Source organism: Bombus huntii, chromosome 6 (genome assembly GCF_024542735.1).
Source record: "Bombus huntii isolate Logan2020A chromosome 6, iyBomHunt1.1, whole genome shotgun sequence".
Taxonomy (NCBI): domain Eukaryota; kingdom Metazoa; phylum Arthropoda; class Insecta; order Hymenoptera; family Apidae; genus Bombus; species Bombus huntii.
The window spans coordinates 939,324-954,795 of NC_066243.1; the positions used below are offsets into that span (position 1 = coordinate 939,324).

General features: G+C 35.9%; 1 protein-coding gene across 3 annotated transcripts in view; it reads left to right on the forward strand.

Moving 5' to 3' along the window:
* Positions 1 to 15,472, forward strand: part of LOC126866468 (CCR4-NOT transcription complex subunit 6-like) — a 516,829-nt gene that overhangs the window by 380,730 nt on the left and 120,627 nt on the right. Inside the window, exon 1 of one of the 3 annotated variants that reach the window (XM_050620069.1) lies at positions 3,443 to 3,529. The exons of the other annotated variants lie outside the window; for them this stretch is intronic. Within the exon in view, the coding sequence (XP_050476026.1) occupies positions 3,460 to 3,529 (70 nt within the window). The 5' untranslated portion in view covers positions 3,443 to 3,459. Of the gene's footprint in view, positions 1 to 3,442; positions 3,530 to 15,472 lie in introns of those variants that run through there. 3 annotated transcript variants of the gene reach the window in all.

Sequence of the window (15,472 nt, forward strand, 5' to 3'; positions counted from 1 at the left end):
GCTCGTTCAATGATTTTAATACGTGTGCAGTGCCACATTACGCGATGTTCCCGACGCGCTCGTCCGTTTTAAATTAAATTCATTAGCCGGTCCGAGTCTTCCTCGCAGAATTTCGATACTTTTTAGTATTCCGGGAAATCAGAATTTCTGTATCTTCTTATTTCTTTCTATTGACCTTATTCGAACTTCTTTAACAAGTTTATGCAGTTATGGAAAATTAATTGAATACGTCAGAAAGTTTGTAGAAACATTAAGTGCTGAAATTAATTCAGTGGCTTTTATGGATCAGTTTGTCATCTGTCTATTTTTATTAATTGAAAAGTAGAACTTATTTATTAATATCTATTGATATTATGCTCAAGTTATGTTATGTAAAATCCTAAGAACATTTGAATTCAAAATGGATCTACAGCTCATTATTTGTAAAAGCACCGAATTAATTTCTTTATCCAATACATTCGTTTAAACTGGAATATTACGTTTTCTAGGCATTCTTTATACCATTTTTAATGAATCTATTACATATTTCTAATTTAATCTTAGATAAATACTACAAGTATTCAAAATAAAAGGTTTTTAATATTAAATGCCTATTTGTACCAATATTTTCTCTGCACTATACTTACTATATGTACTTGTCTGCATGTAACCGCATGTAAAGCTGGAAACTTACTTAACAAATTGACTTCTATGATTCCTCAGCAATGGCTCAACAAGTTAATCTCTTCCAACGTTTACGTAGTAATAATAACATAAAAATTATAAAATTCTTGTCCCTTCGTCGAAGCTTTCTTTTTTCTTGCTGCCTTTAGAAATTGAAATTTACTTGTACAAATGAATTTTTTTCTCTTCGTGGCTATTTTATTATAGTACATGCATATATTTAATGTTCCTATCATTCTGCCATTACCTGGTAATTTTTCATTTTAAAAGTCACTTAAAAATGAAACGCGCATTCTGAATGCAGACTCGAGTATCGATATTTTTATACTTTTAATTGGAAAGAACAATGACACGTTGCAAATATCTTTTTCTAAATTACCGAAATAATTGATCTAGATGAAATAAATAAAGTTTCTTCGAATTAAACGCGATATGCACGAATTGTCGAATGTATTGAATTATTGACGTAGATGTGCATGTATGTACATAAATTTCCCGTTAATCATCGTCAAGGAAACGGAGAAAGGAAAGCGGTGTAACGATAGTAGCGAAGAGTTCTCTCTGTCTCTGCTTTCCTTGCCACTTTTAACAGAAATCTTTGCTCTCTTTGCTTCCTTTCCGAAGAAAAACTTTAAGCTTGTAGCGAAACGAAGGAACGTTTCGACGACACTTTCCTCCATTATTCTGTATTTTCTTTTTAAACCGAGCTCCATCGTCTATTATCTGATTAACGTTCGATAAATGTCCATTTTAAAAACACTATTAATGGAAACTTTTAAGGAACATTTATGCAAAGATCGATCTACTGTAAGAAATAATCGTCGAGTTTATCGTGCAATGTCGTACGATAATACAGAACGTTTGGGAACCATCATTTTTGAAAAACCTTTAAATAAATTATATTAATAATATTAACAATAAGATATAAAAATAATTGGCGGTGCAAAGGTATGGCAGTGATTTGAGCAGTCCAACAAAAACCGATTCAAAGTCAAATGGAAGCAAATCTATAAATTCGCAGTTGACAAATATTCGTAGTAACAAATTTTTGCACTTTTTTAAATATCCTTATTTATTTTGCATTAAGTGGAATTTAAATAATGGGACTGCCTCTTTCAATTCTACAAACCAAAACCAAAATGTGTAAAATCTGCAAGTTCATAAGGTCGATGTTCTTCCTGAAGAATCCCAAAATAGTTGTATGACGCTTTCTCTTTTTATCAATTTTCTTTAATTTAACAATCTACTATATCTCTTTAAACTCAAAAGATTCTACCGTCGATTCTCTCTCTTAACTCTGAAACGAATTATCATTTTGCAAACTTAAACTAATAAAGTGCGGCTATTTTATGTTCGTGTATTACGTAGGATACAGTTTATTTATAGAAGTAGTTTTGTATCGATCGATACCGGGTGTTAGAAAAGTCTGCAGGCATATAAGCCTACAATAAATCTGGAGATCGAAGAGTCTCAAATATTTTGAGAACGAAACATTTTTCAGAAAAATATTTCAGAGCAAAGGTTTTCCACATTTTAAACGTTCCATTGAACGGTCCTATCCGTTTGATACTTGATATTAATAATAATTAAATACTTACAATAATTTCTGTTTTTGTTTAAGAATCCTGTAATCCTTGTCAAGATACGGTAATTTCGTTAAAGTTAGAGGACTGAAAGGATCAGGCAGAAGATCGAAGGTTTAATCCTAAACCAAGTCAGCTCTAGGAAAACGTAAAGGAGGAAAAGCGTATAGTAATCCGCAATGATAGATATATGTGGCGAACGTCCACGAATCTGCGAGAGTTTGATCTTAATCCTTGTGTTAGTAAAGCGAGTATAGTTGTCCAATATCGAAGGCTCACAGCATACGACAGGTGACTATAAACAGCTTAAAATTTTCATTAGTTATCGGCTTTCGTTAATCGTAGCATGCTGACGTTCTTAGGCTAACTGGCATATTCTTGTATAATCATTTTCCTTTATAATCAGTTACCTTAAATATATTGAGACGAACGGAAAATTCGTTCCGTCTTTACGGACAAATTGCACGATCTGTTCTTTTCTTCTCGTGCATCGTTCTCAATTTATGCTCCATTCCTTTCCACCATCTTTGTGATAATTTCGTTATTGCATTGGCGCAGAATTGTTCAGTTTTCTGGAGGAGAAGAAACGTTCCAACTCGTCCTTTTAATTTTTCAAACAAGACAAGCTCTTATGGTCGGGGTAATTTTGTAACGAGCGGAATAAGCGATAATCTGAGCATGCAAGATGGACAGAAGATGGCAAACGAGGTACAACATGCTTTTGTTTTGTCCTGCGACGATCGACACGCCTGGTCTTGCATTGTCTCGGTGAACCATATTCGAACTCGCGCCAATCCAACGAAAAACAAGTACTTCGATAAATATTTATCTTACGTTCCACAGTTTACTATTACCTAATCAACAACAGATTCAACGCCAGATTAGATCAATTAAATGGAAATCAGTAGCCGTTGTTTCAACTCCGATCCATCTTTCTACGAACAGAGGAAGCAGACTTTCCGTTCAACTCAATACGATAGAAATAATTGTATTATCGTTATCGATAGGCTGCGCATTTGTATGTATTTGTAGAAAACGTGAAAATTACACGGAATATACACAATACGAAAGATCCTTTCTAGACATAGCGAAATTGTATAACGACTTTACTATGCAATCTTTTTGTAATTCAGTAGTGGTAATCTTCTCAATGCCAAGGGCTTTGTTTGTGTTGCAGGTTGTAGCTAATTTATGGAGTTGGGGAGGATTTGGAATGGGCACTTGCAGGCAGGACTCTAGATTTATCGTGCGTTCATGCCAGTCGTACACTTCCTTCTCACAAGGTGTGGACAAATTGTGTGCATTGTTGTGACCTTTCTGGAATATGTTTGCTAATGGTGTTACCTTGTCGTTGTCTTAGACGATCTCCTAGGAAACTCTATAATATCAACTCGTTCGTTTGCTGCAACACTCACGTAAATAGAAGAATCACGATTTTAGGAAAAACAAGTTTCAACGATGATCCTTGAATATGAATCGACGCTCTGACGACGCGGTTGAAGTTTTAAAGTTCACTCGTAGGACTGTACCAGCGGAAAGCACAAGGAGCGACTGGTATTTGCGTGCTAATAACTGGAAAACTAGCAATTTTGTAAAAGTTACGTCGTTGTTGCAGAAAGTGAGCGAACTGAGTGTTTTTGTTAAAATTTGAATCGTCATATTGGAAGCATATTCCAGAAGCTTGTATCACTGCTTAATCAGTTTTCGCACGAAAAGAGAAGAGCGTCAAAACTCTTGGCACGTGCAAATGAATGGCATTTTCTTTTCAGAAGCCAACTATCCTTCGGGCTACTCGACTGCCTGTTCTTTCCTCCTCTGGGCTTCTCCTTTCGTTTCTCCCTTCATAGTCTGCTTTATGTCAACTGAAACCAACTATATAGTAGTCTTACGCAGTAAAATATTCACGGGTGGTGTATACTTTGTATAGTTGTCGCGCAATTTGATAGCACAAAAGTTTTAAGTAAACAAGTTTCGCAATCGCTCTTCTGCGGCCGCAGCTTTCGAAAAGTGTTAGAGTCGTCGATACAATCTTACTAACTACCTTATAACTTTATTATCCAAGAAGCAGTCCATCGCATTTTGTTTCCTTTTAATACACTTATCTCCATATTTCTTTATTCTAATTGTGTTTTCTTCAGTTTCGAAGCTTCTTGTTAAAATGACATGAAAAATGTTTAATTGTTCAAGGAGCACTTTTTACTTCAAAGTATCTTCTATTTATCGGTTATATTCAGAGTGCCCTAACTGTCAATTTTTATACAATTTTTACAATTGTAAGAAGTTGAAGCGCTCAGGTCAACAATGACCACGGTAACGTCACAGGAGAAACCGTGGCCGGTCGTATATGACCAACGTGGCAGTCAAAGTGTTAAGCCCTCGCAGTTTGGCCGTCTAAGTTCGCCACACTCTGTATATATACGATACATTAAAATAAAGCGTGGAAACAATGGTAGCGTAGAACGAAGAGTCTCAACGACGCTGTAAATAGGCATGTAAATATGAAACCGGAATTTTTGTATAGAAAATACACGTTTATTGTATGGAAATGATTAAAAATATTTTATTCGAAGTATTGCCCATCGCTAGCTATACATTTTTCCCACCTGTCTGGCAATTGGTGGATGCCATGCCAAAAAAACTGTCGCTCTTTTGAGGCAAACCAGTCATCGAGCCATTTTCGTACATTTTCGTAAGAAACGAAGTGCTGGTCAGAAAATGCGTGTCTCATCGATGCAAATAAATAATAATCGTACGGAGCCAAGTCTGATGAGTAAGCCGCGTGCGAAAGTATTTCCCAACTGAACGCTTCGATCGTTTCCTTCACCGGTTTTGCTGTATGCGATGGTGCATTATCACGAAGCAAAATTACTTTGTCTTGCCTTTTTTGATATTCTGGTCGTTTTTCACGCAAAGCTTGATTCAAATCGATCATTTGTCGTCGGTAGCGCTCGGTATTAACGGTTTCGCCAGGTTTTAACAGCTCAGAATAGATCACACCCTTCTGATCCCACCAAACACAGAGCATTGTCCTCCGTCCATAGCGATTTCGTCTTGTAGTCGATGTCGGTGGTTCGCCTAGAGCTACCCATGATCTTTTACGCTTAGGATTCTCAAAATATATCCACTTTTCATCGCCACTCACAATTCGGTGGAGAAATGACTTTCTTTTGTATCTAGCGAGCAGCATTTCGCAAGTGGTTTTTCGGTTTTCCTGCTGTCTTTCATTCGGTTCGTGTGGAACCCATTTTCCCACCTTCTGGATCTTTCCCATGGCTTTCAAACGCATGGAGACGGCTTCTCGTGTCACGTTTAATCGATCAACGAGTTGCTGTTGCGTTTGAGCGTCATCCTCGTCCAACGGTGCTTGCAATTCGCTGTCTCGAAACCTTTTCGGTGGTCTCCCACGTTCTTCGTTCCTCGCGTCAAAATTGCCACTTCTGAATTTTTTAAACCACTCAAAGCACTGTATTTATCAAGAGCATGCTCACCGTAAGCTTCGACAATCATTCGATGCGATTCTGCAGTAGTTTTCTTCAAATGGTAACAAAAAATCAATGCTCTCCGCAAATCGTAGTTTCCAGGCACAAAATTTGACTGTTGTATGTTGTTGTATGAAACTTCTTTGTTCCGAGTCGAAAATGTTTGTGAGATGTCAACAAAGACTTTTGGCATCAATGACGCAGTTTAGTGATAACTACATTATCAGCTAGGGCCATCTATAGGCAAATTCCGGTTTCATACTAACAGGCCTGATACTTCTTACAGTTCCAGCATAAAACAATGGCGTGGCACATTCACGTGACACGGATCGATATTATATCGTGCGTCGAAGCTACGATCGAACGTAAGAACGACGATTGACGGAATCGTAGGTTCGACGGTGTATTATTAAAAAGTAACGGTGCGAAAAGTTAATAATCGACTGGGAATATCGAGGCACGGGCCCGTCTGTGTCGAAGCTGTCGACTCTTGTACGGTTTGATGGGGGAAAAAATATCAACCTCTACCTTTTTCCGGTGACGCGGATATCGAGTGCCAACACTATTCACTGCAAGTCGTCCACCCAGCCGGAACTCGCATTTCGAGGCGAATGCGAAACGTCGTCTATTTCCGACCTGAATGTTCTTCCAAGTCAAACCATCTGCCGCAATCGTACTTTCGGGCAAACTTTGAATGATTTCGTCCGCTTCTCTCGAGTACCAATGCACCGAGTATGCGATGAGTTTAACCCCGGCTGATGCACTACTGTTGTTGTGTTCCTTTGTCTGCTTCCTTTCTATTTGAACGATATAAGAAAGTCGTTTTCAGAGTACGTTTAATTGTCATTTTCTTTTCTTTTCTTTCTTTTTTTTTTCTTTTTTTTTTTTTTTTTGAACGACCGAGAAACCAATTTTAAAGCAGCTCCTGGGAGATTATTCTACGTGTAAAATGGCGTTCTACAAGTAGAAAATATAGAATAGAAATCGTTTATAAGATGCTCCATTTTCGAGAAAAATATGACCTGAAAATTTACCATGCGCGTCCACCGGATCAGTTTCCCACTAAACACGTTCAAACTGTATTTGTTGAAAACCAGCACTTGAACGAAAAGATTTTATTTTAGATTCGACTTATTTTCACGTGTAGAATAACTGGTCGTTGATTATTTACTCGTACTTAGACGATAATTAGCGAAGTTTAAGGTAGTTCTGGCGTAAACCTCAGAATTCAAAAGTACTGTGAAATTTCGTGCGAAACTAATTTGAAGCGCGGAAGGGCCAAAGCGTAAAATCTGGAATCGATTCATCACGTGGGTATCGAGAAATTGTTAACAAAAGTCGATACATTTTAACACAGTGACATACAAGTCTCGCGGAAGCCAGAAGACAGATCAATTCCACTTTCTATTAATTATTAATCCTTAATTTCACTGCATAAACACGCGATTAATAGTTAATTCTCAAGAAACAAATGAATTTACTTACTTCCATGAGTTGATTCGTCGAGAGAATAGCATAAATTATAATAAATCCTACGTAAGATAGTAAGTTTGAAGAAACAAATGAGTTTACTTACTTCCATGAGTTGATTCGTCGAGAGAATAGCATAAATTATAATAAATCCTACGTAAGATAGTAAGTTTGAAGAATAGTGTTTATAACATTGTCAGGTTTTCTACTTTATTTCTGAAACACGAAAACTATATTCAAAAATTGTACGAAAATTGGCAATTGGAATTTACTAATTTCTGTAAACCTGTTTACCTGACTTTTTTGAAATGTTAACAAAAAGACAAGTTCGCGTGCATATTTATAATAACAACAGTAATTTCGGTACACAATGTATGGTATTACGTTACAATGTGTAATAGTTTTTTGTCAAACTAAAAGTTAACGTGTATTTTTGAAATTCATGAATTTGTGAAATTTAATTCCCTCCAATATATTTCCATTGATTCATATTTAAATTTTTTAAAATTTCAATTTTCCACCATGTTTACCTCCTGCTATCGTATTCCCATACGAAATGAAAAATATAAATGTGTAGCTGTAGCAATATTGCTCGTTTGTGTAGAACACTTTTCAATATTTCGATTTATGCCACACATCAAAATTCATTTCTATCAAAAACAGAGTATTAATATGTTTTATTAATTTTTAGAACACAATCGAAGAATTACAGTTATATTGGTCATTTTTGTAAAAAATTCTTCGTTGTATCGTCAATATGTCGAACTTCGAAATTGATTTTTATCAGGAATATCTTTTACTTTCTACGCGATATTCACTTTCGTTTTCGCTTTTTTACGATAAATCGCGTGTATTTTTTGATACGATCTATAATATAGAAGAATAGAAATAAAAATATAAATAATAAATAATATAGAAGAATAGAAATTATACAGGCTCGAGTTAAGAATTTTTCAAATAATAAGTCAATAAAATAAAAGTCTTTTAAAATATTTCATAACAATTGTCCAAACTTTTGTCCACGTTATTGCGCACTGAACTGTAATCTCCGTAACCTTTTTTGATCAAAATAGTTTTAATTTTGTTTAATCAACGGCAATCTTAGACAATTTAAAAATAAGTGTTGAAAATTGGTTATTTCTAGAAATATGTACAGTAACGATTAATAAACGAATGATCATTATCAAATCTAGCCAGTCAATTTCGGAACCACGGCCGATTCGTCGATATTTATTTCATAAAAATCTCCACTAAAGTGTACCAGTGCATGTTATCCCAAGGAAATTAAAACTTGTAACGCTGTTAAAATATCTTTCAAACGATCGTTGATAATAATTGTTACGAACATTAAACACATTATCTTGTGTATTTATAATGTAAATATAACACATTACGTAATGCTTGTAACATACGAATCTACATAATAATACGAATATTCTGATAATCATTATGGAATCAATGACATTCGAATAACAGAAAGTTTGCACATTGCACATGGAAAAGATAAATCTGTGAAGTGAAAACGACGGTATACACCTGCTACTTGGCCATTATAATATTTCATCGAAATTCATGCGAAAGGTAAAACTCATACACACGTTACCAGTATTCTAATATTTACGCGTATCCTGAAATGGATTATCATTATTCGTAAATTGAATTTCCATCGGCTGCACAGACTTCGCACAATCGTTCACGAGCGTTTGAAGATGTTAGCAAACATTTATGGTGAACATCTATCAAGCGTTTGTGTGCTTCACGCATTTCCACCAACTATTCAAGAGTTTCATACACGTTCGCAAACAACTTGCACAGCCGATGAATATGCAACTTTGCATTGCATCAGTGTTTCAGCCTGTTCTCCAATTCACAATGCTTTTACTGTACTGGTATTCGTTTGATAAATTAATACATAGCAACAGAACTACCTGGAATCTTCCGAATGCTACGATATAAGAACATTCTGCTTTCCAATCAGTCGTATACGCGTCATCGATGAATATTAAATTCAACGATCGTAACAGTTGTAGTCAAAATGACCAAAACCTGCACTATGATATTATTTTTATTATCTTTATTTATTATTGCTTAGTCCGTGCCTTTCGACTTTGGACGAGCTTTCGGTTTTACATCTCTTTTACCTATTTCGCTTCTTATACAGGGTGATTGATAACTGTGGTACAAGCGGAAAGGGGGTGATTCTACGCGAAAAAAGAAGTCGAAAATATAGAATAAAAGTTTAAAAATTTGAAAAATTAAAAAAATAACGTCAATCGAGGCAACCTAACCCTTGCAAATAATTAGAACAAATTTTTGCTACATGTGGACATTATTTATTTACCTATTGCTTTATCGACGCGTGAATATTAAATTCCGATTGATTAGTCGTTTTCTCTGTACTTTACATTTATTGCAACGTTTTCTTCTAAAAGCAATAGATGTTCCAACGCTTATGAACGAGACTGTATGTACATCGACATTAAGTTATTAAGTTGATATATATACAGGGTGGTTGGTAACTGCGGATACAAGCGGAAAGGGGGTGATTCTAAGCGAAGAAAGAAGTCGAAAATATGGAATAAAAATTTTTTTTTTTAATTTTTCCATCGAGACAACGATCTACAGTGAGATCCGTTATAACGAGACGCGATAAAGTGCACGCGTACCGAGCCAAAATTCAAAGTCGATTTTCTCGAAAACAAAGCTTCGAACGAAAAATTGTTATTCTATATTTTCGACTTCTTTTTTCGCGTAGAATCACCCCCTTTCCGCTTGTACCGCCAGTTACCAACCACCCTGTATATCTACCTCTCCTCTTATCCACTCTATTATATTGCACTCCCTTAATTATTCTCTCTCAAAAAACTATTGCAACTTTTGGGCTTTTGCTTCCTTGCTGTGCTTCCTTATTGTCGTTCCTCCCCGTCTTTTACTGGCCTTCTCTTCTCTATTATTGCTTTTAGTTCTGTTAGTTCTTCTCCAGTCTCGTTTAGTATTTTTTCTGTGTCCTTTGGTCCTCCCGTTATTTCGCATTCTTCTATTACGTGTCTCAGGTCTTCTTCTTTCTTTTTTTTTTTACATAGTCTGCATCTTTTTTCTCCCTCTTCTTTCCAGTATTCCCTTGCTTTGGTCTCGTTTCCGCGTCTGAATCTTGCTAACATTTTTCTGTCCTTCCACTTCATCCTCCCTTCCAAGTATTTAAGTTGCACTATAATCATTAGTAGATTATTTTAACTGATTTTGGTTACGGCTAATCGTCCTAAACGATAAAAGTGTTCCTGCTTACCATTAGTCAATAAAGATGAAAGACTTCTCCTTTTCATTGCCCATAACCATATGTACGAGACAAAATTCTTTTATTACCGACGTCATAGGCGAAAGATTTTCCTTTTCATTACCGATAGCCGTTATATATAACAGAATTTTCTTTGGTTACCGATAACCATTGCAGATGAGAGGTTTTCATTTTGATTGCCGATTGCCACCATGCAATGCGAGAATATTTTTGATTTTTGAGTATCTTCAGATATTTTGACTTTACAATCGTCAATGGTGAAGACATCGTTTTATGCAATGCATTTTAGCATTTGCTAAATAATAATATATACATTTGCTGGTTAAATACCGCTGGTTCTGTTAACGTTGGCAATCTTTCTGTCTGTTTAGAACGTCTTTCTTTGTCTGTTTTATAATTCGAAAAATTGAAGGAAGAATTCGTCAGGCGATAAAATATTTCTATAAAATGTAACACTTACAGACGCCTGTCTTATCGCCGTGTATCGCCTTTCGAAGATGAATCTAATCAAATTATATTAGGTTATGAGGATATTTATGAAGAAATAATAGACGCACAACGTATTTTGTTTTATATTATTTTGTCGAATTACGTACGATCCAATTAATTTTATTAAGATAAGCACCGTCACGTTTCACAGACTTGGTTTCACGTTTGTACGAAGATGCACTGTTGTGAAAAACATGTTTGCGAACGAAAGATACTTTCCGGACAACCTAATATTACACTATTGTACGTAACTATGGCGATTACGAAGAAGCAAATCATTGCAGTTTCATTTAACAGTGTGAAAACTAAAAAAAAGTGTCCCAATACGTTCGAGCGGCAACGCATCATTCGCATTTCTCCAGATATTTGATCGTTTCCAGTTAAACAGCGTATACCGTATAGCGTAACGCACTTTACGTATAAATTAAAATCAAAATGTTAATATAGAATAATATAGGTGTAAATTAATAACGTTGGAGATTGAAGCATATTGCTGTGATTTAGGATTAATATAATTGCGACTGCTGCTGAATCGCAGTTAACTATTCCATCCAACCGAACTTTACTACCACACAGTCGCTCGATCGGGATAGATACATATACATATACTTGTGATACACGCGCAGTAGATATGGTCGTGGTTGGAAATACGTGGATAGCTGTAAATACCGTCGTTCGAAGTTTCATAGACTCGCGTCAATGGTGGCAGATTGCATCGAACGTGACGACCCTCTTTAAAAGTCTCTCATGCGAGAACCTGATACGCTGTCCATTCGTTTCAGATACGTAACAAGATCAGCAGTAGCGCGCGCAAAGACCTGTCAGACCAATTTTTTCTTTCGTTTGATTGCGATTTTCGTTTTATTTCTGGCTTTTTCATACGTATATTTCTTTTTTACTTATGTCAGTCCATTTGCGCTTGTAGCTAAACGTAGTTGTAAGCACGATAAATGCAGAAACGTGTTTTGAATTTTTTCTTCCATTGCGACCTTACTTTTGTTTTTTCGATTTTTCATATATATAAATATATATATATATATATATATATATATATATATATATATATATATATATATATATGGGTTAGCGTTAGGTTTAGGGGCGTGTAACGAATCTTCATTCGGACTAGCCATCGTTGTTGCACAATAGAGATTATATTTACTGGTATAAATATGACTTTTACAAAGTTTGGCAAATAACCGTGGTGATTAGACACTCGAGATGTTAATGACAATGTTCTTAGGTTCAATAACGAATCCACGGTCAACGGGCTAACTCTTTGTTAAACGTAGAATATATTTCGAAGCACAAAGTAACGTTTGCTGTGACGCTCGGTATAATACCGCGCGTAAAGACGATGTGAAAACTCTGCAAGGTGATCGCAAGAATAAAAGACCGATGGAAACTTTCCTCTCCTTACGATCGCGTTTGTTCGTTGCATATTGGCCGGGGATACCAACAAAATTCCAGCCGCCGTTGCTAGGCAGACCCGCGTAGAACTGACATTGCTCCTGCCCGGGGTTTGATCGTTAATACAACGTGTGTCCCACGATATTGGCACTTCTCTGTTAGGTAAAAACGTTCATCCCGTGACCGTGGAACGTTCGGTGACCAGTTGTGTCACCTCGAGCCCAAGCCCACTGTCACAAATCTCGGGCAAACATAATAGGATTGAATCGTAACGACTATTTCTAAGTTTCATCATTTAAGTACAGCTATAATAAATAGTCTAGATTAAAGTATCGGGGATCTTCCCAAAAATTCCAAAAGAAAGGCCCCGATGTCCTTTCATCTCCGACATATATATTTGTCTTTTTATTAGTTGTGCTTTTAGCTAAACATAGGTTAGCTAAACATAGTTAGAGACTTTTACATATTCTTGAAAACGACGAAGATATTTTTTGGGATCATTTAAAGTTCAATTTTACGTTTCCCTTTTTTTCCTTTTTTTGTTTTCTATATCGAAACATTTTATAGTGATCGAATGAATACGCCATTATGGTAACTTAATTGCGACTGGGAATCCATCGATCATTTAAAAATACATCAGTCTTAATTGACATTGATGCACTTGTCATGGGAAACGCAAATGAATAACAAAATTTCATTGAAAAATATATTCGCTGTACTTTGAAAGTGGGAGCGTAACATGGTTAGCAATCTTGCACGAAATTGATCGATTTTCGTGTTGAGGATGAGTGATTAAGCCGCGTACATTGTTAATACGTCGCTTTTCGTTCAACTTCCGATGTATTAGTTTTGAAACAAAGCTGTCAAAATTGATGTGCCTTCTCGATAAATCACGCGTTAATAGCTTGTACTTAATATTAAGTTGTTCTCTATTATGAAATAAATCGCGAAGAAAATTTGAAAAATGTAGTCGAAACAAACAACTGATTTAAAGGGAACTTTCTTTAAAATGTTGCTGTAAGTTTGGCCTTTTTCATCGTAAGAAGCGTTTTATCTGTGCATTAATTATACGCGTAAAGTTTCAAATTCATAATTTAAATATACAAATTTAAATATAAAATATTTGAAATTTTACATTGCATTCTACATCGTAATATATTACAGTTGATTGTAATCTTTATATGTTAATGCCCATGCTTTGGTTCCTATCATCTACCTCATATTTTAGTTCTGAAAAATATTGAAATTAATTATTTTGTAAGTTAGGGTATATTAAGTACTTGAAATCTGTTAGTGTATATCATTTATATTAATTGATACTTTCGTAGACGCTCATGCTTATGGTATTAACAGCGAGATGCTTACACGTCTCTCACGCATTTTAATTCTTTCTCAATTTAATTTTCTGCGGAATAGTTCCGTGAAATAGACGATTCTCAAGTTCTTGGAAATTAAACTTTTAACCCACAAAAACATCTGCAAAGCGCCTCGTATGTTATTTTAGACGTTGACGTATTCGAGACACCAAGAATCGCACATAATTTTATGCCGAGCTATATTAAGTGGTATTTTTAGTATACGTCGAGTTCTGTTTCATTTTTATGTCAAAGGGTTAAACTGATACTTGTTCGAATATCGTGCGAGAAGATAAAGAGAAATAAAAAGAAAGGCAAGACACAAGAAGTTAATTCCTTACAGGACGCAATTTCGAGGGTATCTGATTAATCGAATCATTTTATTAACCGAGTAACAAGAAGACAAGTTTAAAATGGATATTCTTTGATGACCACCATGCTCGTCATTACATTACACACACTCTCCATTTATATTTTAAATTACGCCACAATGCGCCCACGTTTTTTGTATGCAAAACAGTTACAGTGCAAGATGAACGATAATGACAACTCGTACGTTGTGATGGGATCTGAACCACTTTCAATCGTTTCGAGTTTATATTATATAGGAGGCAACAAATTCGAGTTACATCGAACGTGATTCGAAGTCTGGAAACTCTTGGAAGTCTGGACAAATCTTGAGTCTCTAAGGTCTCGAAAGTCTTGATCGTCTTGAGACACTCAAGAGTGTTGATGGGTTTTGAAAGCTTCAGCGTTCGACGTCTTACGTGATTTTCGTCTACGTTTGTTCAAACAGCATCGTTGACACGGGAAGTTATAGAAAATCCGGCAAGATCGACCTATCGTACACGCGTTTATCTCAAGACTATCGACTCAAGACTTTCAAGATGATCAAGACGATCGAAGCTTTCAATATTCAAAATTTGTTATAGTTCAAATGTTTCAAGACTTGCAACGCGCTGGACTTTAAAAATTCTTCAAGACGTATCAAGACTCAAGACTATCGACTCAAGACTTTCAAGATGATCGAGACTTTGAAGACTTGCAAGACGATCGAAGCTTTCAACATTCAAATTAGTTATAGTTCAAATGTTTCAAGACTTGCAACGCGCTGAAGACTTTAAAAATTCTTCAAGACGTATCAAGACTCAAGACTTTCAACAGCTCGAAGCTTCGAGTCGCGTTCAAAGTAATTCGAACTTTTCATCAAATATGTAGCCATACAGATTCGAATTGGCTCTAAATGTTTCAGATTCCATCACTGCTCGTGCATGGTCTCGTGTGTAACATTGCATCAGTGCATAATGGTATAGCGATAGGTAGCAGGTAGACGTTCGTTAGATTGTTCGATGGCATCCACATTGTTTCTTCGAAAGGCTGCAAAACAATGTGCGGTCACTCAACTTCCTCGACGTGCGCTTCCTTGTAGGTCGGAGTCTCTCGCCGATCCTCATTTCCGTAACGCGTAAAACATCATCTGGCAATGAATCTGAGTTCGGCGGAGATCATTTCCTTTGAGATATAACCTAAACCACTTGTGCTTTAACTATTTCCGCGGAACAAGACCGACCTCTTTCAGTTAAGTAGCATTTGAATTTCCTAGAAACTTGCCGACCAGTTTACTTTATTTCGCGAACTGGGTCGTTGCCGAGCTACCAAGAAAGTCGATTTGCTAAGTTTCATTTCCTTAATAAATTACTTCCAAAAGGATAATTGATAATTACGTTT